This window comes from Chroicocephalus ridibundus, chromosome 4 (assembly GCF_963924245.1).
Source record: "Chroicocephalus ridibundus chromosome 4, bChrRid1.1, whole genome shotgun sequence".
NCBI classification, from domain to species: domain Eukaryota; kingdom Metazoa; phylum Chordata; class Aves; order Charadriiformes; family Laridae; genus Chroicocephalus; species Chroicocephalus ridibundus.
This window is the reverse complement of record NC_086287.1, coordinates 72,221,187-72,247,872: the sequence shown is the minus strand read 5'-3', so window position 1 is coordinate 72,247,872 and position 26,686 is coordinate 72,221,187. Positions and strand designations below refer to the sequence as shown.

The window sequence follows — 26,686 nt, the reverse complement described above, 5'->3', positions numbered from 1 at the left end:
GGAGCTCATCCTTCTCCAGCAGGCGTTCCAGGTCATTGAGGGAGAGCGCCAGAAACTCTGTGGACACCCTGGTCACCTCCTCGAAGTGATGCAGGATGAACTCATGGGCTGCTTCTCGCAGGTCAGGACAGTAGTAGTAGCCTGTGAATCTCCAGATGCCGATGCAATTTTCCAAGCACAGCTGGGATTTTAAGTACTCGCAGCACAGTCTGACGATGTCCAGGACGTTGAACTGGTCTGCCGCGATGAGCAAACTTTCAACGTTGTCATCCGTGACGGGCACTGTCCTGGTGTAGGCGTATTCCATAAGGAGGCTCATCATTTCAGAGGAAGTGCCGGGGATTTTATAGACCTTCCTCTCGGCATTGCTCCAGTTGCTGGAGAACAAAGCCCTGAAAAAAGCAAAGCAGCGCTGGGGAAGAAAGCAGCCTTGCTGTGTGACACCCTGACCCCATTATCCCCTGTGCCTCCTTCCCCGGCCACCAATTTGGGCACTAGCAGTAGCCATGCTAGGAGGCCGGGGAGTTTTATGAAGGAATGTTTTACTAGATGGTTGTTTTAATAAGGAGCCACAGGGCAAGTGGGCAACCTTGCTTCAACAAGAACACCAGAGAGTAACGGTGTGTGGGGAAGGAAAACCAGGCCCGCCAGGCTGGCCACGCTCCCAGCCCTGCACCATATCTGGGGCTTCGCCAGACAGCACTTCCAGCGCTACAGTTCCGTCTGAGCTTGTGGATGAATGTTGGTGTCCGGGGAGGTACCAGGACTAGGGGGAACTGCTGGAGGAGAGTTTGAGAGCCAAGGGAAGCGCTGGAGATACACGAAGGCACAGTGTGGCACAGAGCAGGAAATACTGTTTGGCCCCATCCCCTCCTCCTTCAAGCACTCACCTGAAGTATGGACTGCAGCTGGAGAGGATCATCTTGTGAGCAATGAATTCAATGCTGTCCACGCTGATGATCCCATCGCCCAGCTTCCCTTCCGGGCAAAGCCCATGGAAGGCGGGGCAAGCCACTGCACTCATCTTCCTCTCCCTGGCTGAGGAGGAGTATGCGGCGCAAGCCAAGCTATCACCCACTTCGAAGCCTGGGGCAGTGGGAGATGCTTCTCTCTGGGGTGCTCACAGCACTTGGTCCTTGCCCTCCCTCCAACATCATAGTAGAACCTCTGCCTGTCTGGTGGCTCTGGAACGTGCCCCATAATGACATCACAGACTTGGGGGGGGACCGGGACCGGCTGTCAGCCCCTCCACAGCCCCTCTGTGGGGCTGAGGTCTGGGTCCCCTCGGTCCATGTTGCCGTTGGGCGGAGCCGTAGCGTCCCTGGGCTCTGTGGACTTCCACACAGGAGAGGAAATAAAAGATGTACACAGCACTAGGCATCGTCTATAAAAGACTCCAAGCTTTTAAAAGAAAGCAAAGAGGGGGAAATAGGCATTTGGGAAACAGGAAAATAGACAGAGAAAGCAAGCTTTCAAAACAAGTAGCAGCGTATATTGTAAGGCATTATTGCCATGAGCATCTACCGTAGCTAGAAAAGAAAAATGCTTGCCAGCCTCACCTTGGAAGCTTGGTACCTGAAAATACAAACCGCCTCTTTCCACCAATGCAAGTAAAAATGCCACGAATACAGCAGGATTGGAAGTTTTATTATAAATACATGAACTGCAACAGAATCCTAATCATCTGCCCATGTAGTATTTGCATTTTCAACCCCATACAACAAGAAAAAATGCAACTCCACTGGCAGTCTCTAGAAAAGACACAATTCTAGCAGATAGGACCACATATGAAGACATGTACAGGTCTATGCAATTTGGTGGGGTTCCCATGTGTATTTGGGCTTCCCTGTGGGGGATATTGAGGGTTTTTTGGGTCCCGTGGGTGGGACTTAGGAGGATCTTGGGGGCCATTAGATGGTTCAAGGGAGGCTTTGGGGGGCATTGGGTGCCCTTGGTGGAGTTTGGGAGGGGTTCCAATCCTCGTGTTTCCAATTTTCCCCAACAGGGTAAAATGCAACTTCTTTTCGGACGAGACAGGCCAGCATATGTGTTAAAATCTTTTGATGTAACCAGGAATAGTGACACGTACAATGAGTTGAAAAGAAATGTTGCAGTAGAAAATCAGCAAGGGCGGCAATCTGGTAAAGGATCGAGAAATGAAAAATTGCACGTTCGTCCCTTGCCTTGGAGCTGCAAGGGTTGCTTTCCCATTTGAAACTCTGAAGTGTCACTAATACTACATATATTAAGAAGGCTGGTACACGGGGAAGGTGGATTGCTTTCGCTCACCAGTTCTTTTCTCGTTTACAAACGTGTCACAATTGGCAGCAGGTCTCCTTTCAGAAGGGATTCAGAGATGTTCATATTCAGATACATCCAAAACTCATTTATTGCTTTAAACTTTCAGTAAACCAAGTTGCTGCTGGGTGCCTGGAGTCGGATCCCTTTTGGTGCAGAAGAGCAGGAGAGGGAAATGGCTGCTGGCGAAGGCAGGGGGCCGCAGGGCCAGACCGCCTCTTTGAGCGTGCAGACGTCTCCTCTTTTCCATCGGTCACGTTGATTTCTCTGCAGGCAGCAGCTCCTTTTCTGAGCAAACATTTTTGGCGCCCAAATTTCAGCTGTCTAGACACAAGTGGGATGGAGGATGCCCTTCTAAGCAGCTGAAGCAAGGAAGCACAGGGAAATGTCATTCCAGTGTTAAAGGTGATCTTTTCTCGTTAGACACAGCAAAATCCTTTGAGTGGCCATTTCCAGGTTTGACAAGGAGTAACGTGGGCCAAAGTGCCGAGGTTCTCATGCATGCCAGTGGGATAGAGGGGAAGCCCGCGGCGTGATGGAGGAGGAAGGGGGAGCCCTCTCCCCCTCGGGAGGGCATGATTTTGCTCACAGGCTGGTGTGGCTAAAGCCTGGCCGGCAGCTCAGCACCACACAGCCGCTCCCTCGCTCCTGCGCAGTGAGGTGCAGGGGGAGCATCGGAAGGGGGAAAGGGAGAAAAGTAGTGGCTTAGAGACACGGAGAGTGGAAAAGAAAGCCCAAGGAAAACAAGGGATGCAAAAGAAAGCCATTGCTGACCAGCAAGCCAGCGATGCCCAGCCAGGCCCCGAGCAAGGGCAGCCCCCGCCAACCTTCGCCCCCTCCCCCCCCCAGTTTCATTGCTGAGCACGCTGTGGTAGACTGTGGGATATCTCTTTGGGCGGTTGGCCTCAGATGTCCCCGCTCTGTCCCCTCCCAGCCTCTTGGGCACCCCCAGGACGCTCACTGGCTTGCAGTCTGAGGAGCAGAAAAGCCCTCGGTGCCATGCAAGCGCTGCAAGAACTAGCGCATCCCGGGGCTCTCCGGGCTCTTTTCAGCATAGCTGCAAAACAGACCCCCGCACGACCTGCTGGGAAGAATTCTCATCGTTAACCGCTCATGGTTCAGGATGTGTTTGGCACCCTTTTAGAACCCTCCTGGCCTTCACTCGCCTGTGCCAGCGCTTGAGGCTGCTCTAGGTTCTGCCAGTCCCCCTGGGCCATGAGGGTCCCAGCCAGACCAGCCTCCAGACATGCCAGGCCCTGCAGACCTGGCCAAAAGGCTGGAGCAGAGAAGAGCTTCCCTTGGGGCGAGAGGATCTGCTGGGCTCAGCGGGCAGAGGAGGAGCTCAGGCAACACTTCAGCAAAGTGCAGATGCCCAAGTCCCTGCCGGGCCCTGCTGGGCTGCACCCTCATGTGCCCGGGGAGCCGGCAGATGGGCTGGGGAGGCCACTCCAACAGGGAGCTGTGCCTCAGGACTGCACGCAAGCAACCACCAGCCCTGGGCTGGGGCACAGCAGAGCCAGCTCTCTGCTCAGGGAGAGCCTCTTGCCCACGCTGCCTGCTGGGGCCAGCAGGGGCAGTGACGGGCGTGTTTCCCCTGGGCAGGGCTGGCAGCTGCGGGAAGGCCTGGGCAGGTCAGGTGACCCAAACTGACCAATGGGGTGTTCCCTCCCAGCTCCCATGCTCAGTGGAAAAGGCGAGGCATCAATGGCTTGGGGCTGCGTCTATGGCCCCTGGCTGAGGAGGACCCTGCCAGTTTCTCTGCGGCGGGAGTTTATCTCCAGAGGGCTGTTCCCTCCACACCTTTATCAATTCTTCCTCTTAATCTTTACCCAGTCTTTTATACTTTACTTTAAATATGTGTGAAAGCATATTTTAGTTAATTCTGAAGGTTTTGTTGTGAAGTTCATTTAGTTCATAACGCAGTTCTGCTGCCCTGCTAAAATGGCAGAAATCTCAAAATCAAACTGAGCCTGAGCCCACAAACATGTGGCAAACAGCTGAACCATCTAAGAATCTGGCTTTCACATCAAAAGAGCCACTTTCTAGAATGCATTACTATTGCTGTTTCCATTAAAATCCTCTGAAACTGCAAAGTAAAACTAATCATATTTATTCATATTAGTAATTATGCATTAAAACATACTCTGTTAAAATAATTTCAACTGTCAGCGTTTCATAACAGACTAAACTTAGAGACGATATTTACAAGTGACCATAGAGAGCATACTTTCTGAATTTTTAATCAGTTTTGAAACTTTGCAGGGTACTTCCTGCATCTTATTTTTGGAATTTGCAATTTTATCATCTTTTTCCAGTTGATCCAGTTTTTCAAGTTGATAACTTCCTTCTTTCCATTTAGATTTTTCTTGTAAATTGACGTACTCGCTTCACCTCTTTCTCTTCTCTATGTACAGTTCTCCTTTTCTATTCACTTCCATGTCTTCTTGGCTCTGCTGTCAAAAGAGAACATTTTGTGCATAATTGGAGTAAAACTATATGCTGTTTCAGAAACATTTTAAGAAGTAAACTTTCAACACGAGACACAACATAGAGGTTCTACCCTCTGCTTTCAAGACAGCTGTAAAATGTACTGATGGGCCGTAGGGTATCTTGTGAGTGTTTTGTAGCCTGAGCCCTTTTATGAATTTGAACCCAGGCTGATCATCCTTCAGCTGTTGAAGCTGCTTCACGAGCAATCAGAGAGACAAACAGATCGCACTCGTTCAGTCTCTGCTGTGCTTTGTCCACTGCTACAAGCCAAACGCCACTGCTTGTGGAGCTCCTCACTTTAAAGGCAGGTACGTATTTTTGCCTTTCATATCAGTAATATTGTGAAAAATCAGAAATCATGGGTTAGTTATACAGGCAAAATTACCTGTCTGCAAACAAACAAAACTGCTCTTTCAGACTACTCATCATTGCTTAGACTCTCTCAGGTTTTCAGTTGGGGAAGTTTCAAGAGCACTTTAACGTTTTCTAGGAGGGGAAAGACATGTTGCTTTTACTAAAAAGACTGAATTGTAAAAATTTCTGTCAAAAAGTTACCTGAATGGTTGTTTTAAACATCGACGGTGTTGCATGTGGATTTCTTTTCCTCCAAGTTGGTGCATTATAATATCCTGAAGGGTATTTGTCTAGAGAAAAAACATAGACATCGTTTCTTAATGTCGGCTACAATTTCAGGAAATACTCTCTTGGTCTGATATGTGAATTAAATATTACATTAGCTGAAGTGTCAACAGGGCTTCAGGTGAATTGTACATCATCTCTGACATACAAGCCAGTATTAAAGACAGACTTTCTCCCTAGTACTTTAAAGATCATCTGTAACCTTGCAGTGTTTCCATCAGGGTCACAAGATCTTCTAAATGGGGCGATTCTGCCACAGATATCCTTGACCTGAACAAATCGAGTGTTCCTGTCTTGAAAATCTTCCCAAACGCATCAATTGCGTTTAGATTATAGGAGTCCATAATTCCAATCTCCTCCTTCATCTCTGCTTGCAAAAGCACTAGAGGCAGCTAATTTTCATCAGAGTATGCTGCCTAAAGACTGGGCACTTTCTGTGACATTTCTCTAAAGTCAGTATTATTAATGCTCTGGTTTTGTGTTCATTCCAGGTTAATTCCATTAAGTCCAATTATTAATTGCACATTAATCCCAAAATTTTCCATTTATATGCAACATGTAAGTATTACCATAGTTTTCCATTTGGGTCCAAAATCTTCTGTTTCTGTCAGTCTGGTTCTTTTGTTTGGAGCATTTCCCACCACATGGCTCAGGGACTGCTGAAAAGAAAAGTTGCAAAAGTGGTAATGGTTGTTCATACGATAAAAACGTTGGTCACCTTTTTTTTGACATGCTCTATCCTTTAGTAACCTGGAAATTTGATAAGATATATTCTTCACCTTAAGAATGCTCTCTCCGTAGTCTCTGTACCAATCTGTCTACATTTAATGGAAGCAAATATTCAAAGAAAAAAGAAAAAAAAATACTACTATTCGTCCCCGAGACAAAGCAGTGATGTTGGGATTCATTTCACTTAACTTTATTCACCTGAAAGTAGGGGTTACTCTGTCTGAAGGAGGTTCCTTGTATTGGAAATTAAGAAAGGGAGGCACCTCAGGAGGGAAGTTCAACCCAGCTTAGGAGAGGTGACTGAAACTGGCAAGACGAAATCACTTTCTTAACTTATGATTATGTACATTATTTACCACTAAATTTCTTGATGAAGTGACAGAGAAAAAAACATGATTATCCAGAGAAACCAGGGAGATGGAAAGTAGAAAGGCAAATAAAGCCCCAATTATCTACTAGATTGCATGAAGCTATATTAGCAAGGTAAAAATAAAGCGAAAGATGTAAAATTATGGTTACATCTGAAACCGATTGCAAAAAGAAAGATACAAGATTCAGAATCCCACCTGGAGGCTTCTTGTCAAATTTATGACCTAGTACGTACCATCAAGAGGACAATAGAGTATTTCAAAGATGGAAAAACAATGAAGGAAAATATCATCCTGCAAGGAGGAATGAAGTCAGTCCTCTGTCCAACATAAATCATGTGCAAAAAATAACAGTACAAATCACAAAAATTTAGAGTATATTTAAATTGATAACAGAAATTTGAGTAAGACCCAAGCCCTTGTTTATTCAAGATGAGAAATAATCCTAAATAATGAAAACAATCGTAAATCCATCACAGTCAAACCTATGGTGAAATCCTACTTGTGGATAAATACCATGCAAAGCAAGGTCATTCTTCTGTCCCCTGCTGGGAGAAAAAAGTTGAACAAGAAACGTTTCTTGAGAGGAAACTGAAATTCTACTACAAAACTACTACTATTGCTATCAGTAAGATAAGATATTGCTATCACTAAGATGGATTATTCCAAGGTTTATTAAATATTTCAAAAGAATAAATCACATAAAAGATGCTGTAGAAAGTGGGGATCAGTATGTTAGCGCACATCAGCACATCATTGCGTTCATCGCTCTTTGTTGGCAGAGAAATGAATTCCTGCTACAAAGGTGGCTAAATCAGTGTTAATGAATATTCCATCTGACCAATTATAAAGCTTCGTAAGGCTTAACATTTCTCTCTATGCATACTGCCACATCCTACTTCTGAAAATTATGCTGGATCAAATACACTCTTCCCCATATTTAGGCACAAATAACTTACTAGTCACCTGCAGGGACAAAATCGAAAGCAGCACAACACAGACAGGTATATTTGAGGCATTTTAAGCAGCCTGTGTAAGCAGGAGCCCACCTGTAGTTCCACTGAACATTGGTTCTTGGGTGACAGTGATGCTACGGTAGACTACATATGCTGATCTTTGAGGTGCTGAAGCTTGGAAATAAGTCTTTCTTCCAGTTTCTCTCAGATAAGGTGTAGAAGGAGCAGTTTCATCATCCTTACTTGGACCCCTTTGTTGGTGACATGGCTTTCCTTTGGGGTCTGAAGTATGAATTCCTAAAAGTGAAAAAACAAATGTAAACAATAATGTTGTGCTATTACTCAAAATTTGACATATTGCAGGAGACTGGAGGCTGGAAGATAAGATAAAATGAACCAAATGCGCAATTAAATTAAATGAACCACATGCCCAATTAAATGCCCAACCAAAATATATTCCGTTATTTTATTTACCACAAGATGTTCAGCAATGAGAAGCCAATGCTAAAGTATATTACCTCCATTTTCAAAGGATCTGCGATCTGTTCTGGGAATACCTGCTATGGGTACTTTCCTTCCAGAACGCTCTCCCTCTCTTTTTGAATTATTAGTTTTTGTAGAAATTGTATTACCATCACCTGGAAAGGCAACAGAAAGAAGGTTTTAGCTGCTTCTGTGTAAGCATAGGGAACGGCACTGCCACTCTCTTCCTCCCACTTCTGTGAGCTACTGATTTGTTTAGTGCAATTTCCTTTAACGTCTCAGTCTATAGTCTTCCTCTCTTTTGTTAGTTATTTGGATCCTGTGTAGTGTAACTGACGTGTAACTCTCATGCTCTCTAAGAGAACACCCTAATACACAGGTTGAAGAAAACTATGGCTCCAAAGTAAAGAACCAGCTACAAAATACCTTCTCGTTCTTTAGCTTCTCACTTTTCATGAACCCTATCTGATCGAATTTATGGTATTTTCACGATGCATGTCATCGTAGTAGTATGATGTGCCTCAGAGAACCCAACTGAAGAAATGCTTTGGGGAAGTATCTCTGTCCCTTTCTCTGAATGCATCTGTCTTTTCAGACTGTCTCAACAGCAGCTGTGAACACAGCACCCTCACCCACTCCTCTCCTCTAAGTGCTGACTATCTGCCCAGATACATCCTTTCTCTACACTGCATTGGTGGCATATGGACCTCTGGAACACCCATGGTTGAGTCCATGGAAACCCATGCACGCCGAAGGACACCTTCTGGCTGAACTACAAATTACTTCTTCTGGCTGTAGCATCGAGATACATCCTGGACACGGGCAGTTCATGAACATAACAAAATACTGCAAATGATGAGGCTAAAATTGTCATGGCACTGGTTGCAGAGGTAAGCCCACTTCACACTACAAACAGAACCTCTCAAGGCAAGTGGTAGTATAAAGTAGCCACAGTGCTCTTCACCTGGCCCGTGCAACTCTGGAGGAAGACGCGGCTTTGCCTGTTCTTCCTTTCCTCCTGCTAGTGTAAATAAGCACTTCTATTCCTCTCACTTTGGGCCAGAATGCAGCAGAAATTATGTATTTTGGTTTCAGTTTATGGGGTACTTTAAAGTCAAAGTTTGTCCTTTTTTTCTTTTTGCTTCAAAACCATAAGGTAATAATCAGGTAACAATTTAGCTACAATAATCAGATTGACACATTTAATACACTGCCAAATCTATTCTATAATTCTCTCGTGAAAAGGAGGAAGTCTATCCATCAAGGTATTTTGGTGTCGGTATTTTAATTTGCTGCATGTGACTAGTTTTTAAGTACACTTTATGAAGTGTTATGCTCTTTCCTTGACCATAGTTTTACCGGTTCTGTTAAGGCCTATGTTCTGTGAGATACCGCCTATGTTCAAATCTGTTTCAGTCGATGGAAGTGGAAAGCGCACAGCATGTCATGTGCTCAAACCTGTGGATGTCAAAGATTTTGGTAACTCAGGGACTCATCCTGGTCACACTGAATTTAATAAAGGATGCAAACTGGCTAAAAGCAGCAGAACTGGACTGTAACCCTCAATAACTGCTGTCATCTTGCAATGAAAGAAACTTTCACTTCAGATTGGTTTTATGCAAAGCATATAACATCCACTGCACTTGCAGAGCAAGAAAAATAACAACACCTAAAAATTAGGAAATGCATCATAATTAACTACCTTTCACGTTGGAATATTTTGATGCAATTGGTTCTTTTTCCCGAGGCAGTGCCTCACATCTTTTCCCTTCAACAAATGTGTTCCTCTGTGCCACAGAACAGTCGCCTCCTGTAGGAAGGGAGTCTCACAAAGTTATCTGCACTTCAAGAGCACCCAAAGAGATGCGAACAATGCAAAGACTCTGCTCTTACAATTACATTAAGTTTTTACCTGAAATGAATGCAAAGAATACCATGAAACCAAATAGCTAATTCATTAAGACTCACAAAAAAATTAGATAAACAGTGTATTTAAAAAGCTTTCAATACATATGGGTTTAAAGAGAGATTTAATTCTAGCATTGCTTCTCATCTCTGTCCTTTTCTCTGAATGTATGTAGTTATAAATAAAGGCATATCTTAAAAGCTATATTCATACATGGATACTCATTTGTGACAGAGGATACAGAGGAGGCAGAGTTACTGAGTGCCTTCTTTGCTTCAGTCTTTACTACTAAGGCAGCCCTCAGGAACCCCAGACCCTGGAGGTAAGAGAGAGCGCCTGGACTAAGGAAGACTCGCCCTTGATCAAGGAAGATCGGGTTAAAGATCATTTAGGCAAACCTGACACCCACAAATCCATGGGCCCTGATGGGATGCACCCACGCATGCCAAGGGAGCTGGCAAATGTTATTGCAGAGCTGCTCTCCATCATCTTTGAAAGGTCACGGAGAACAGGAGAGGTGCCTGAGGACTGGAGGAAAGTTAATGTCACATAAGCCTTCAAAAAAGGGCAAGAAGGAGGACCCGGGAAACTGCAGGCCAGTCATCCTTACTTCCATCCCTGGAAAGGTGATGGAACAGCTCATTCTGGGCGTCATCTCTAAGCATGTAGAGGAAAAGAAGGTTATCGGGAGTGGTCAACATGGATTCACCAAGGGGAAATCATGCTTGACCAATCTGATAGCCTTCTGTGATGGAATGACTGTCTGGGTGGATGAGGGGAGAGCAGCGGACATTGTCAACCTTGACTTCAGCAAAGCTTTTGACGTAATCTGCCATAACTTCCTCATAGGTGAGTTTAGGAAGTGTGGGTTAGATGAGTGGACAGTGAGGTGAATGGAGAACTGACTGAATGGCAGAGCGCAGAGGGTTGTAATCAGCAGCACAGAGTCTAGCTGGAGGCCTGTGGGTAGTGGTGTTCCCCACGGGTCTTTACTGGGTCCAGTCTTGTTTAACATACTCATCAACGACCTGGATGAGGGGACAGGGTGCACCCTCAGCAAGTTTGCTGATGATACAAAACTGGGAGGAGTGGCTGACACACCAGAAGGCTGTGCCTTCATACACCCAGACCTGGACAGGCTGGAGAGTTGAGGGGTGAGGAAGCTAATGAAATTCAACATGGGAAAGTCCTGCACCTGGGGAGGAATAACCCCATGCACCGGTAGAGGTTAGGGGCTGACCTGCTGAAGAGCAGCTCTGTGGAAAGAGGCCTGGGAGTCTTGGTGGACAACAGGATGACCATGAGCCAGCAATGTGCCCTTGTGGCCAAGAAGGCCAAGGGCATCCTGGGGTGCATCAAGAAGAGTGTGGCCAGCAGGTTGAGAGAGGTCACCCTTCCCCTCTACTCCGCCCTGGTGAGGCCACATGTGGAGCACTGTGTCCAGTTTTGGGCCCCCCAGTTCCTGAAGGACAGGGAACTACTGGAGAGAGTCCAGTGGAGGGCGATGCAGATGATCAAGGAAATGGAGCACCTCTCTGATGAGGAAAGGCTGGGAGACTGTGTCTGTTCAGCCTGGAGAAGAGAAGCCTGAGAGGGGATCTCGTCAATGCTGATCAATATCTAAAGGGTGGGTGTCCAGAGGATGGAGCCAGACTCTTTTCAGTGGTGTCCAGTGACAGGACAAGGGGCAACGGGCACAAGGAAATTCCATCTCAACATACGGAAAAGCTTCTTTACATTGAGGGTGCCAGAGCACTGGAATGGGCTGCCCAGAGAGGTGGTGGAGTCTCCTTCTCCAGAGATATTCCAAACCCACCTGGATGCATTCCTGTGCAACCTGCTCTGGGTGACCCTGCTTTGGCAGAGGGGTTGGACTAGATGATCTCCAGAGGTCCCTTACAACCCCCACCATTCTGTGATTCTGTGATTCTGTGATTTCCTTGTCTGTAGTCTAAATCTATCCAAATACTTGCCAGAAATAGCTTATCAAAACCATTTTAATAACAAACATTTTAAATGTGGACATGAGAAGAAAATAATGTTGCCCAATTCTATTTAACAATTTAGGCTGGCAAAAACGGTCAGTCAGAAAAATGTGACTTCACCTGTCTGTATTATTCAAAATGGAGACAATTTTTCAATACCCATTTTTTTATTAGCACATTGTCCTACTCAAATCTGTTTTACATAAGACAGTATTATTAAGATTTTATCCCTGACATTTACACAAAACAAACAAGAATATTCTTTTTTATTTAACGTAGCAGGTCATATTTCTGCCCAGCAATTCTTAATGACTGATTTACTGGTTACTGTGGTGTCTTGTTCTGTTAAGAACATAACTCTCCCTCCTATGATGGAATTGTATTATTACTGATTCACTAAAAAACTACTGCAGATTTTTTCAGTCATGCCACTTGGTCAAGAACAATGGAGAAACATACTAAGGGAGGTAAATATTTATCAGTTTGCCTTCCTTTGACCTTAATTATGTGTGATAAAGCCCAATGTCCAAAGAAAACAGAACTCTTCTGTTACCATCTTTTATAAGACCCTTCAAGGGGTTATTTATTTAAGCTAAATTTAGTTTGATGTGTTGCTACATCTAATCATCTAGGCACCCAAGACAGCCAGCACTTGTCTTTGGCACTTCTCTTATGATCCAATAAGTAACTCCAAAAGACTGCCTGTCTCTCTTAATTTCCAATAGAGAGCCTAGATGAGAAATTTAAACTACGTTCCTAACCTTAAGGTGGTTAAACTTGGACTACATACAACTCGATCATGCAGAAAAATCACGTGAAAGACCGATGTTGTGTATCTCAAGAAAGTACACATAGGGTTAACAGCCCATTTCCACCTTTTCCATCTACAATTGATTGATGCAGGGAGTCATCATGTGTGTGACAGTATATATACACAGGGGAAAAATGAAGGAAGCATTTGTGTACTCTTTGTAATACGCTGTCTTTCATTGTCACTAAATTAAAAAAGCGGGGAGGACGGGCAAACTATTTAATAGTTTCTCCCTGTAACAGTAATTTTAAAACTGGTAAACACAGAGAGAGAGAGAAGATGGAATGCACTTGCCTTTCTGCAAGTCTCGTTCAGTAGCTTTCAAGGGTAATAGCTCATTTTTGGGACGTGAAGACACAGTTTTTGTTGACTGGTGTTCGTCAGGGTACTGAATCCTGTAATACTCGCCTAAATATACCCCAGGGGAGAAAAAAATCACAAAGTTTACTATATTGGCAGCACTGCTGTTTAGGAAAGAGTCACTAATTCCATATTTACCAGATTTATAGCACATTTCCTTTATTGCTCTTTCCTCTTCAATATCTGCATCAGTCTTAGGCACCCAATTAGAAACATCTGTAGGAAATATTTTTAAAAGATTACTAGGTATCTATACAAAGACCTTCAACAATTCTTAATAATCAAATACCATCATGAATTTAAGTTCAGTCTCAGATGTTTCTTTTCTGACTGCAGCCTCCCCTTCTGGACAGAAAAATGATCCCTTAATATTAGGTATTGACAAGTGCAATGGAATTGCAGTTACTACTCGTATTAAGAAGCTTGTGTTTGTTGATCTAAAATGATTCAAAAACATCTTCAGTCCTCATTTGCAAAATAATCTTTCATTTACACCCAAAAGGAAATCTTCCGACTAAACACGTCACCAGGGAGTGCTTGTCACAAAACCTCCGCCCAAAGTTCCTGTCCTGTAACATCTTCCAGCAGAGCTGGTGAAGCGAGTGCTCCTCATCTGTCTCGGTTAAGTCTCACTAAGATGACCAAAGCCTTACTTTTTCCGATGTTTAAGTTAAAGTGGCTTACCCAGAGCAAAAGCGAGTTAGGAAGCACTAACAGGCAGCCCCCCCCAGCCAACCTGAAAGGCAGGGGGAAAGGGAAAAGCAACTCGGGTCTGCCTCAGAACTAGCACAGTCATTGCAGAGTCCACACAGGAGAGCAGGTCATTCTCTCCCTTTCACTCTCTGGGAATGTGCAATTCATTACTTCGCTCTCATCTCTAGGTGAGATACAGTCAGTGGTTTAGCAATGTTTAAAAAAACTGAAATAAATAATAATGTAAATATACACACATAGACATTCAGTTAATCTAGTGAAGAGTTTTCTCTGGGTTCTCTTCACTAGATTCAAGAATAACCTCCTGTAATAAAATGAGACTGTCTTCAGAGTTCAGGAAATCAGTTGAACAAATCATTTAAGTTGAAGTCACACAGCTATCTTTTGTAAACAAACCTGTGACTTCACCTTCAGTGATGAGTGTATACAGCCCCTGTTCCAAAGTTTGTTTCTCAGAAAAGAACTGCCTCCTAAACTGGTGATTTCATCCCCAAATTTCGAGAAATTTTGAAGAGTATTTGATGGCCATCAGAATGGTGGATCACATCATCTGAATGGTGGATCAAATTTTAAACTTTATTGAATGAAACAGAGGTATGTGAATTACACCACTACTGAAATACACAGTTAGGCATTTCACAGGAGTTAGAAAATGTTGCCTCAGTCACATCTGGTGACTACCAGTGCCAATATTTTGAAGATTAGCTGGAAACTATTTCCAAAACTCGTCAACAACTCCTTTCTAAAAATGTGATGGTTATTATGATAAATCAGTTGTGAAGTACATTGCAAGAGTCCAAACCCCCCATTCTACTTCCTTTTAAAAGAAAGAAAAAAACTGTTTACAGTTCTGTTCCTCTTCGTTGTCCTCTTCATCCTCTTCGTCATTGAGGTTTATAATCAGGGGAGGGTGAATTGGTAGTAAAATATTCTTTTGATTTCTGAGTGATTCTTGACGATGGGCTGGATGCAGCATCCCTTCTTGTACACCCTGCTGCAATGGGACATCTGCAGATAAGGACAGTATATCGATTTTATTAGGAGGGAACAGGAATATCGCGTGCAAGTTCAGACCAGCAGGTATAGTTTTAAATCATTATCATATTGAAGGAATCATTAAATAGACAGATTGCGCCTTTTAGGAAAAATCTTCTGTGAAGGCTGACAAAAGAGCATCCTCCAGCTACAGAGAGTAGGAAAAATGATGGGTACTCGCTCCTGCGGATGGACAGATGAGGCACTGCTGAATAAAGCCTTTTGGAAAGAGGATCGTTTTGATCATTCTACACTATTTGAAAAAAGCTGTCTGTCTCTTCCAGATGGTGGATAGATTAATCTGAGGCAGAAACCTTCTTTCTTCCAAGCCCTTTTAAGATATTTACAACACAGGGAAACATGTGATTAGTAATAGCTGGGCTGAAGTAAGTAAGCGAGTTTAGGCCCCCACCTGTGAAACTATTTTAAACATGCTGAATAATAGGCAGGCCTCTATCACTCCTCATGGCATCAATTTTGAAGAGGTTAGCAATGCTAAGCACAGGATTACCTTTTTTTAGCTTGTGGATATTTTTTTCTATCAATTTTCTGAATCACGACTCTCTTTACTAAGTACAAAATGTAGATTTTGAGACAGAATATGAAGTTCATGAAAGTAATTTACACTTAAGTTCAAAGAAAATCAGAAAAGATATTATTTTCCTTAGGAATTTATATCTACCCATAATATTTGCAACAAAACTATTTCAGTATGGGGGTGGCATTTTCTGAGAGCCAGGAAGTGCAATGGACTGAAAATAAAAATGATGAAAAATGGTGAGTCTATTTGTATTGTTTGAGCTGAACAATTTGCAGCTATAGATACAATCAGGATTCTGTGCATTATATTAAAAATATCAAAGTCGGGTATGTTTCCATTTTTAAAGAAATTAGATGAAGCATGGGCATTTTCTTTTATTGCAGTTGCTGTTATTCTTATGCATCTCTTGCTTGCCTACAGGAGCATGTGTATTGTAGTAAACCCATTTTAATAACACACTGGCAGAACAGATTTGTTGTATCACATGCCAGAGAAAGGAAGATACAACACTTTAACTTCACAGAGCCTTTCTCAGTTTCCAGAATAGGGTGTTATTAGCTCTGGGCAGTGTAAGCCAAACCAAACTTAAATTAGTTTAACAAGATTTCTAACTATTAAAATGAATAAATGCACTTTCAATATTTACAGTATTATTGTGGAGCACACAGACTTTGAATTTATACATACTGCAGTATAAAGAAAAAGGCTTGGGTCCATTTTCTCATTGGACATTGCTCTTCTACAGCACGCCCTTGTCCACAGTGCCTCTTGGACTCACACCAGACCCAAAAGCATGCCTGCATGGTGTGTACGGCAGCACAAGGTGCCAGGTGCCAATGCTCTGGGTGTGGGAACTGCACTAAAAGCAGTATGGACACTCGCAGAAAGAGCACTCAAGCTCTTGCCTTGGTCCTCCGTGATTAGTTCGGCTCAACATGCCCAGATACAACAGACTACCTTTTCCTGGGGGAATTTCAGGAACGCAAGGTGTTTGCTTCTGACTAGTGGTCTTCCTGGGCTTCTCTTATGACACCTGTCTACAGGTCTGGAGATAAGGCCCAGGAACAAATCTGGTTTCATAGAATCATAGAATCATAGAATCATAGGGTTGGAAGGGACCTCTGGAGATCATCCCGTCCAACCCCCTGCCAGAGCAGGGTCACCCACAGCAGGTGGCACAGGAACGCGTCCAAGTGGGTTTTGAATGTCTCCAGAGTTGGAGAATCCACCACCACTCTGGGCAGCCTGTTCCAGTGCTCTGCCACCCTCAAAGGAAAGAAGTTCCTCCTCGTGTTTAGGTGGAACTTCCCATGCTCAAGTTTATGCCCATTACCTCCTGTCCTGTCCATTTGTTCATGCATCTATGACAAGTCATGCTGACGTGCTCTCACTCTGGCTTCCGCCTGGTTTCTGACATGTGTCTTGGTTCCCTGCCCTGGACTCTTACCCTGTCCCAGGTCGGACTCTTGGTAAACGAGAGCTCCTCTTAGAAAGGACTGAAGAAAAAACCCCAACTTATAATGTGGTGGTTTTTTCCATAAATACTCTGATTTTCAGATATCGTACTGCCTTGTACACTGTTACTCTACTTAATAGCCTGCATCCAGTGTTCTAGCCTGAAAAGTGTATTCAAAATGATGAACTGGAAATATACCTGCACACACAGCACTGTAATCTGATGTTTTCTATACAAGGGGGTGGGTCTCACCCACCTAACACATTGTGCTCTATCAACAGATATTGCTACTAGTGGCCCTACCAACCTCCTCCCCCCTCCACACACACTACTTTTCATTTCTCTGAAATGGTTACCTGCCTGCTCACCACTTTTGACTACTGGAGAGATGTAATCTAGCAAATACCCAAGTAAAGCACCACTTTTGCTCCGCGGACCTTAGCAACCTAAATTGCCATTTGTGCCTTTATCTTTCATGTCTGTCCTGGTTCCGGTGGGGATAGGGTTAACTTTTCCTGGTATTCCATGCCATGTGAGCCACGCCCACCCTGAGCTGCCGGGGGAGGGGGCAGGAAGTTGCTGCTTAAAAGCAGGCTGGGCGAGCGGTGGGGAGCGGCGGTTCCGTAATCGTGTTTGTATATTCCCCTATCCGTGGTGGTGGTGGTGTTTGCCTGTTCCCTTTGCTGTTCTGTTAAACTGCCTTTGTCCCAACCCAAGAGTCTTGCCTTTTCTTACGATCCTTCCTGTATTAGGAAGGCACGTGCGAGCGGCACGTGGTTCTTTGTTGCCATCTGAGGCTAAACCACGACAGTCCTTTTTGGCGCCCAACGTGGGGCTTGAAGGGTTGAGATAACGACAGAATCCAACTAGAACGTGGAAAAAACGGTTTTGGTTTTTTTTTTCTTGTATGCATTTATTTTATTAGGTAAGTAGTCACTGGTCATCATGTTGCTTGGTTTGTTCTCATGGCTGTGTTACATAAATTCCTATATGGCTTATGTACTCCCTGCGATGCTGTTTACCATGTCTGGAAGAGGGATGAGGATTATCATTCTGCTGTCCTGTGCGATATCTGTTTATGATATGATAACATCACTGTTCAGACGGCTATTTTGGGGTGTTTATGTGGTTTTGTTGTCCTGTCCGTACATTGGACACCATCTCTCAGAATTTGTTAATAGTTTCCCCATCCCTTTTGCCTCCCTTTTCTCCTTCGGGTCAGGTATGACAGCTTTTGAGAATCTTGAATATCCTTGGGATACTCAAACTAGTGTGTTCCTAGTGCTATGTCTCCTGAATACGTTCCAGGTCTTGTTTAGGGTTAAGCAACTATTTAAGACTACCACCCGGAGATCTGCTCCGAGGCTGGATAGTCAGGGGTGGCATGGCATGTGGGAGAGCATGGGCAGGTACCTAGAGAACTACTCACCTCCAATGGTCTGGGACTTCACCCCTGAACAATTACAGGACCCTGATAAAGTGGTAGAATATTTGAAGGGAAAATGCTGTGGCTATTCTAGAGAGGCACAACTCACCACGCTGTGCTGGGCCCTGGCCAGTATCTACCAGGCACTGCTCAGAATTATGCAGCACCCTCAAGGGGAAGAGATGGAAACCAGACCGGCGGCCCCTGCGGCTGCTGCAGCCCCTGCGGCAGCCCCTGCGGCTACTGCAGCCCCTGCGGCGGCCCCTGCGGCTACTGCAACCCCTGCGGCAGACACTGCGGCTACTGCAACCCCCGTGGTAGCCACTGCCACTGAACCAGGGAACCAACCCGTGCCGGTATCAGTTGCCCCCATACAGAAGAAGAAGTACACAAAGAAATCAGTTCGCTTAGTAAGAGATGATGATGAACCAGGGCCATCACGAGAGCAGGAGGAAGAGGCAGAACCAGAGATAATTACTCGATCCCTATCCTTGAGTGAGCTGCGGGATATGCGAAAAGATTTCAGCCGACTTTCAGGCGAGCACATTGTCACCTGGCTGCTCCGGTGCTGGGATAATGGGGCCAGTAGCCTGGAATTAGAGGGTAGGGAGGCCAGGCAGCTGGGATCCCTGTCTAGGGAAGGCGGCATTGACAAGGCGATTGGGAAAAAGACCCAAGCCCTCAGCCTCTGGAAACGACTCCTGTTAGGCGTGAGGGAGAGGTACCCCTTCAGTGAGGATGTTGTATGTCAGCCAAGCAAGTGGACTACCATGGAAAGAGGTATCCAGTACCTGAGAGAATTAGCCGTGCGGGAGATGATTTATTATGACTTGGACAATGCCGACTTACCCACAGACCCTGATGAGGTGCGATGCACAAGGCCCATGTGGCGGAAGTTTGTACGGAGCGCACCATCGTCATATGCCAACTCCCTGGCAGTAATGGAATGGAAAGGTGAAGAGGGACCAACGGTGGATGAGGTAGCTGGCCGGCTCCGGCGATATGAAGAAAGTCTCTCTTCCCCCCTTGTCTCAGCTGTGGAGAAATTGTCGCGGAAGGTCCAGCAACTTGAAGAGAATATGTTCTACTCCCCACCTGCACGGGCCAGCATCTCAGCTATTAGAAGCAGGCATTTCCCCACTCAAGAGAGAGAGTCCAGAGGGTACACACCACGAGGCACCCTGTGGTTCTGCCTGCAGGACCACGGAGAGGACATGAGGAAGTGGGATGGACAGCCTACTTGGATCCTGCGGACACGGGTACAGGAGTTGCAAGGAAGGACAACCACAAAAGGGGATCCCTCCAGGAAAAGTGCCGCCCCAGTTTCCAGTGGGCCGTTCCCCAGACAAAGCAGAAGGCCTGATCTTGCTTCTGATCCTCTTGAAGGAACTTCCAAGTCATTTATGCAAGAAGTGAGTAATGGATACTATGACGAGTATTAGGGGGGCCCTGCCTCCGGCCAGGTGGAGGAAAGGGACAACCGGGTTTATTGGACGGTGTGGATTCGGTGGCCTGGCACATCAGACCCACAGGAGTATAAGGCTCTAGTGGACACGGGTGCGCAGTGTACTTTAATACCATCAAGCTATAGAGGGGCAGAACCCATTTGTATTTCTGGGGTGACAGGGGGATCCCAAGAGTTGACTGTACTGGAGGCAGAAGTGAGTCTAACTGGGAATGAGTGGCAAAAGCATCCCATTGTGACTGGCCCAGAGGCTCCATGCATCCTTGGTATAGATTACCTCAGGAGAGGGTATTTTAAGGACCCAAAAGGGTACCGCTGGGCCTTTGGCATAGCTGCTTTGGAGACAGAGGAAGTTAAACAGTTGTCTGCCTTGCCTGGTCTCTCGGAGGATTCTTCTGTTGTGGGGTTGTTGAGGGTCAAAGAACAACAGGTGCCGATTGCTACCACAACGGTGCATCGGCGGCAGTATCGCACTAACCGAGACTCTCTGATTCCCATCCATGAGCTGATTCGTCAACTAGAGGTTCAAGGAGTGATCAGCAAGACTCGCTCACCCTTTAACAGTCCCGTATGGCCGGTGCGAAAATCTAATGGAGAGTGGAGGCTAACTGTAGACTATGGTGGTCTGAATGAAGTCACGCCACTGCTGAGTGCTGCTGTGCCGGACATGCTAGAACTCCAGTACGAACTGGAGTCCAAAGCAGCCAAGTGGTATGCCACGATTGATATAGCGAATGCATTCTTCTCAATCCCTTTGGCAGCAGAGTGCAGGCCACAGTTTGCTTTCACTTGGAGAGGCGTCCAATACACCTGGAATCGACTGCCCCAGGGGTGGAAACACAGTCCCACCATTTGCCATGGACTGATCCAGACTGCACTGGAACAGGGTGAAGCTCCAGAACATCTGCAGTACATTGATGACATCATTGTATGGGGAAACACAGCAGAAGAAGTTTTTGAGAAAGGGAGTAAAATAGTCCAAATCCTTCTGAACGCTGGTTTTGCTATAAAGCGAAGTAAGGTCAAGGGACCTGCGCAGGAGATCCAGTTTTTAGGAATAAAATGGCAAGATGGACGCTGTCAGATTCCAATGGATGTGATCAACAAAATAGCAGCTATGTCTCCACCAACTAGTAAAAAGGAAACACAGGCTTTCTTAGTTATTGTGGGTTTTTGGAGAATGCATATCCCAGATTACAGTCAAATTGTAAGCCCTCTGTATCAAGTAACCCGGAAGAAGAATGATTTTAAATGGGGTCCTGAGCAACGACAAGCTTTTGAACAAATCAAACAGGAAATAGTCCATGCAGTGGCCCTGGGGCCAGTCCGGGCAGGACAATATGTTAAAAATGTGCTCTATACCGCAGCCGGGGAGAACGGCCCTACCTGGAGCCTCTGGCAGAAAGCACCAGGGGAGACTCGAGGTCGACCCCTAGGGTTTTGGAGTCATGGATACAGAGGATCCGAAGCCCGCTACACTCCAACAGAAAAAGAGATATTGGCAGCATATGAAGGGGTTCGAGCTGCTTCGGAAGTAGTTGGTACAGAAGCACAGCTCCTCTTAGCACCTCGACTGCCGGTGCTGGGTTGGATGTTCAAAGAAAGGGTCCCCACCACACATCATGCAACCGATGCTACATGGAGTAAGTGGATTGCACTGATCACGCAGCGAACTCGAATGGGAAACCCCAGTCGCCCAGGAATTCTGGAAGTGATCATGGACTGGCCAGAAGGCAAGGATTTCGGAATGTCACCAGAGGAGGAGGTGACGCGTGCAGAAGAGGCCCCACCATATAATAAACTGCCAGAAAATGAGAAGAAATATGCCCTGTTCACTGATGGGTCCTGCCGGATTGTGGGAAAGCATCGAAAGTGGAAGGCTGCTGTGTGGAGTCCTACACGACGGGTTGCAGAAGCCAGTGAGGGACAGGGTGAATCGAGCCAGTTTGCAGAGGTGAAGGCTATTCAGCTGGCTTTGGACATTGCTGAGCGAGAAAAATGGCCAGTACTTTATCTCTACACTGACTCATGGATGGTGGCAAATGCTCTGTGGGGGTGGTTACAGCAGTGGAAGCAGGGCAACTGGCAGCGCAGAGGCAAACCCATCTGGGCTGCTGACCTATGGCAAGATATTGCTGCCCGGATAGAGAATCTGGTTGTGAAAGTACGCCATGTAGATGCCCATGTACCGAAGAATCGGGCCACGGAGGAACATCAGAACAACCAGCAGGTGGATCGGGCCGCTAGGATTGAAGTGGCTCAGGTGGATCTGGACTGGCAACGTAAGGGTGAACTATTCATAGCTCGGTGGGCCCATGACTCCTCAGGCCATCAAGGGAGAGATGCAACATATAGATGGGCTCGTGACCGAGGGGTGGACTTGACCATGGACACTATTGCACAGGTCATCCATGAATGTGAGACATGCACTGCGATCAAACAAGCCAAGCGTTTGAAGCCTCTTTGGTATGGAGGGCGATGGCTGAAATACAAATATGGGGAGGCCTGGCAGATTGATTATATCACACTGCCACAAACCCGTCAAGGCAAGCGCTATGTGCTCACAATGGTGGAAGCAACCACCGGATGGCTGGAAACATACCCTGTGCCCCATGCCACTGCCCGGAACACTATCCTGGGCCTTGAAAAGCAAGTCCTGTGGCGACATGGTACCCCAGAGAGAATTGAGTCGGACAACGGGACTCATTTCCGAAACAGCCTCATAGACACCTGGGCCAAAGAGCATGGTGTCGAGTGGGTGTATCACATCCCCTATCACGCACCAGCCTCTGGGAAGATAGAACGATACAATGGACTGTTAAAAACTACACTGAGAGCAATGGGTGGTGGGACTTTCAAACACTGGGATACACATTTAGCAAAAGCTACCTGGCTAGTTAACACCAGGGGATCTAACAATCGGGCTGGCCCTGCCCAATCAAAACTTCCACGTACTGTAGAAGGGGATAAAGTCCCCGTAGTGCACATGAAGAGTATGCTAGGGAAGACAGTCTGGGTTAGTCCTGCCTCAGGCAAAGGCAAACCCATCCATGGGATTGCTTTTGCCCAAGGACCTGGGTGCACTTGGTGGGTGATGCGGCAGGATGGGGAAGTCCGATGTGTACCTCATGGGGATCTGATTTTGGGCGAGAATAGCCAATGAATCAGATTGTGTGCTGTTAATTGCTAAGTAACACTGTCACTGTATGGCCTCATTGCTATAATTGCTATCAGTTGTACTACAAGTAAGGCACAGGGATGATGGGATAAGAACTGATCTCAGCAGCTGGCGCCCAGCAGTTTCCTCAAGATCTACATCTTCAGCCCACGGACCGCATGCATGAGCCACACCAGGTGCACCAGTCACAAGCTCCGAAAAATACAGCATGCAACAGACCAGCACCACCCAGCATCTCACCTGCCCTGAGAGACCGTTCTAACAGATGGAGCCCAAAGCCGTGGATTAAAAGAACTCAACGGACACTTTGGAGGGATGACCCATAAACTAAGGGCATTATATGTGTGTATATATATATATATATATATAACAGGGGAAAGTGGTGGCAATTCATTGGAACCTGCTGGGCATGGCATAGATGGTATGGAATAAGGGGTGGATAATGTCCTGGTTCCGGTGGGGATAGGGTTAACTTTTCCTGGTATTCCATGCCATGTGAGCCACGCCCACCCTGAGCTGCCGGGGGAGGGGGCAGGAAGTTGCTGCTTAAAAGCAGGCTGGGGCGTCCCGGGTCCGGCCGGTCGGCGAGCGGTGGGGAGCGGCGGTTCCGTAATCGCGTTTGTATATTCCCCTATCCGTGGTGGTGGTGGTGGTGTTTGCCTGTTCCCTTTGCTGTTCTGTTAAACTGCCTTTGTCCCAACCCAAGAGTCTTGCCTTTTCTTACGATCCTTCCTGTATTAGGAAGGCACGTGCGAGCGGCACGTGGTTCTTTGTTGCCATCTGAGGCTAAACCACGACAATGTCACTGATAGTTAGGAAGATCCTAACTAAAAAAAAAATCACATGGCAACCCTATTCAAATGCCAATACAATTCCTTTCTTTGCCTTCAGCTTGCTGGGATAGCAGATCATACCTGATGGATTTGCCATGCTACATTTCTTGACTTCAATGCATACAAGGTAAGCATGGGCAGTAAGCATCAGAAGGACATTTTCCTGTATTTACTTACTCTCATAAACAACTTGTTGAGAAAATATTTTTACTCACTGTTACTAGGTGGCAAAAAAAGTCCATTAATATAACGAGGTTTGCTATGATGGAAGGCACAACTGATCCTCATGCAGCCTAAGGGTTGTCTTTCCCAGAAACAGGAGATGTTGCTGTACTTTTGCTGCAGGAGAAAACAGTTTTCAGATATTGCAAGTACAACAATAAAAACAGACTAAATGGTGACATGGACAGTGGGACTGAGTGCACCCTCAGCCAATTTGCTGATGACACCAAGCTGTGTGGCACAGTTGACACGCTGGAGGGAAGGGATGCCATCCAGAGGGACCTCGACAGGCTGGAGAGGTGGGCCTGAGCAAACCTCATGAAGTTCAACCATGCCAAGTGCGGGGTCCTGCACCTGGGTCACAGCCATCCCAGACACAAATCCAGGCTGGGCGGAGAATGGATTGAGAGCAGCCCTGAGGAGAAGGACTTGGGGGTGCTGGTGGATGAGAAGCTCAACATGAGCCGGCAATGTGAGCTCCCAGCCCAGAAAGCCAACTGCATCCTGGGCTACATCAAAAGAAGCGTGGCCAGCCCGTTGAAGGAGGTAATTCTGCCCCTCTACTCTGCTCTGCTGAGAGCCCACCTGGAGTACTGCGTCCAGCTCTGGAGTCCTCAGCACAGGAAGGACATGGACCTGTTGGAATGGGTCCAGCAGAGGGCCACCAAAATGATCAGGGGGCTGGAGCCCCTCTGCTGTGAGGACAGGCTGAGAGAGTTGGGGTTGTTCAGCCTGGAGAAGAGAAGGCTCCGGGGAGACCTTATAGCAGCCTTACAGTACCTGAAGGGGGCCTACAGGAGAGATGGGCAGGGACTCTTTATGAGGGAGTGTAGCAATAGGACAAGGGGTAACGATTTTAAACTGGAAGAGGGGAAATTTATATTAGATATTTGGAAGAAATTCCTTACTCTGAGGGCGGTGAGACACCAGCCCAGGTTGCCCAGAGAAGCTGTGGCTGCCCCATCCCTGGAGGTGTTCAAGGCCAGGCTGGATGGGGCTTGGAGCAACCTGGTGTGGTGGGAGGTGTCCCTGCCCAGGGCAGGGGGGTTGGAACTAGATGATCTTTAAGGTCCCTTCCAACCCAAACCATTCTATGATCCTATGATTATACGTGGTGTACTGCTGTGAACACAGCCAAGAGGTTTCTTGACAGTGACAGAATCTGCACTTGGAACTCCCCTGAGGAAAATGACCTTGTGGGTAAGTCACACTAGATTCCCATGCCCTAGTGGTTGCCTTAAATGAGAATTGCCTTTTTTAAAACCTTTCAGTTTTAATTAATGGGGGAGATGATTCAGTAGTCCAGGTATAACAGTACGGCAACAAATATAAACTCGGGTTTATATCCTGGATATGAAACATATCCTAGCTGAGAGCTGTGAATGCCAATTTGCCAGTTATTTCTTAATGAGTTTTGGGGTAACGTTTTAGAGGAAAACAAAGTCACACTTGAAAATATTTGAATATTTGAAGGCAAGTTTCACCCAGTTCCAGACATTATCAGATGGGTCTAGGAGCAGCATCTGAAAAACACGCCGCCTTTGGACCGTAGCCAGTGTGACTGTGGAATCCCCTGGGACACGGTGGGGCCTGGAGCCAAAGCCCATCGCCCAGGCATTGACGCCTAAATCCCTAGTGCTGAGATGGAGGCAATAACAGAGAGCCCTACACTCACCTCTGGCTTTTCACCAGGTGGAATATAAATATTTCTTGGAAGAATAAACCCGTTTTGAAGGACTTTGGTTTAGATAACTGATTTTGCAGAAAGTCAGGTAGTCGCTGTAAGCAGAAATTACAAACATGGCCTATTTATTCAGAATGAATATAATGTTGGTTGAGTAAGAAAGTGATGAGTGATCTTTATGCGCGGTTTTTAACTTGTGTGTTCCTTAAGTATCTGAGCCCAGTTCATGGGAGAAATTGTCCATAGTTTAGATGACCCTTAGCTCTTCTCACCACTTCCAAAAATCAGATATTTGATCTACAGGTGCAGCCATAACCAGGCAGAGTGACATACCAACTTCTAACTTTACATAATAAACCTCCCTTTAAACACAGATGTATCAAGTAAATCAAGAATACAAATCACTCTAAAATCTACAGCACTCACCTGTGCGTTGGGGGAATAAAAATGGAAATAGCAGTCATTCCCAGCTGTGGCCATTTTCAGCTCTTGTGCCTTACCTCTTGCTTTCAACCTCCACTCTCTCAATACCAACAGAACATACGTTAAAATGTTAAAGCTATCAACATTGAGGCAAACCGTATTCTTATCCAGCAGTTTTCTTTCAAAAAGTAGACCTTCAGAACCTTAGCTCTGCTTCTTTTTTCAAACAAAACTCCAACTGGCAGTGAAATACACTCAAACGAAGGAGGTGGTACCTGCTTCAAGCTTGTTGAACTGACGAAGGCAGTTGCCAACCGCTATAGAATGTTACATTTCCAAGGTTCCACGGTTGCCAGCACTCCTCCAGCTTGTGACATCAGCAAGATGGTGCTATGGGACCTGTCCAGCTCGAATATCTTCCTTTGCCTCCATTGCTTCAGAATGTAGTACGGAAATTCTGACCTTTTCAAAGAGTCTCCCATTCCGCTGCTTCCTTGACATAAAATGGAAAAAAACCAGATGGCGGGGCTTAAATAGTACCCAGCTTCTTTCCATGGGAACTGTGGTCTTTGATAACACAAAGACAAACCTTGTTCTTTGACTGTTTTTTAACCAAAATCCTTGTGCCCGGTGTGTTTCTTACTGTACCTCTGTCTTTGGATGGAGAAGCGTGCTGCTTCCTGT

The 26,686-nt window shown here is 45.9% G+C and overlaps 1 protein-coding gene across 1 annotated transcript; it reads right to left on the bottom strand.

Annotated features, from left to right (window-relative positions):
• Positions 1–4,685: 4,685 nt before the first annotated feature.
• Positions 4,686–26,484, bottom strand: C4H12orf50 (chromosome 4 C12orf50 homolog). Its single transcript, XM_063333177.1, has 10 exons — positions 26,356–26,484; positions 23,889–24,012; positions 14,586–14,747; positions 13,164–13,241; positions 12,960–13,073; positions 7,999–8,118; positions 7,574–7,777; positions 5,997–6,086; positions 5,344–5,432; positions 4,686–4,751 (listed from the first exon to the last, which is right to left on the bottom strand). Exons 1-10 carry the CDS (start codon positions 26,482–26,484, stop codon positions 4,686–4,688), a joined length of 1,176 nt encoding a protein of 391 aa, XP_063189247.1.
• Positions 26,485–26,686: the final 202 nt, after the last annotated feature.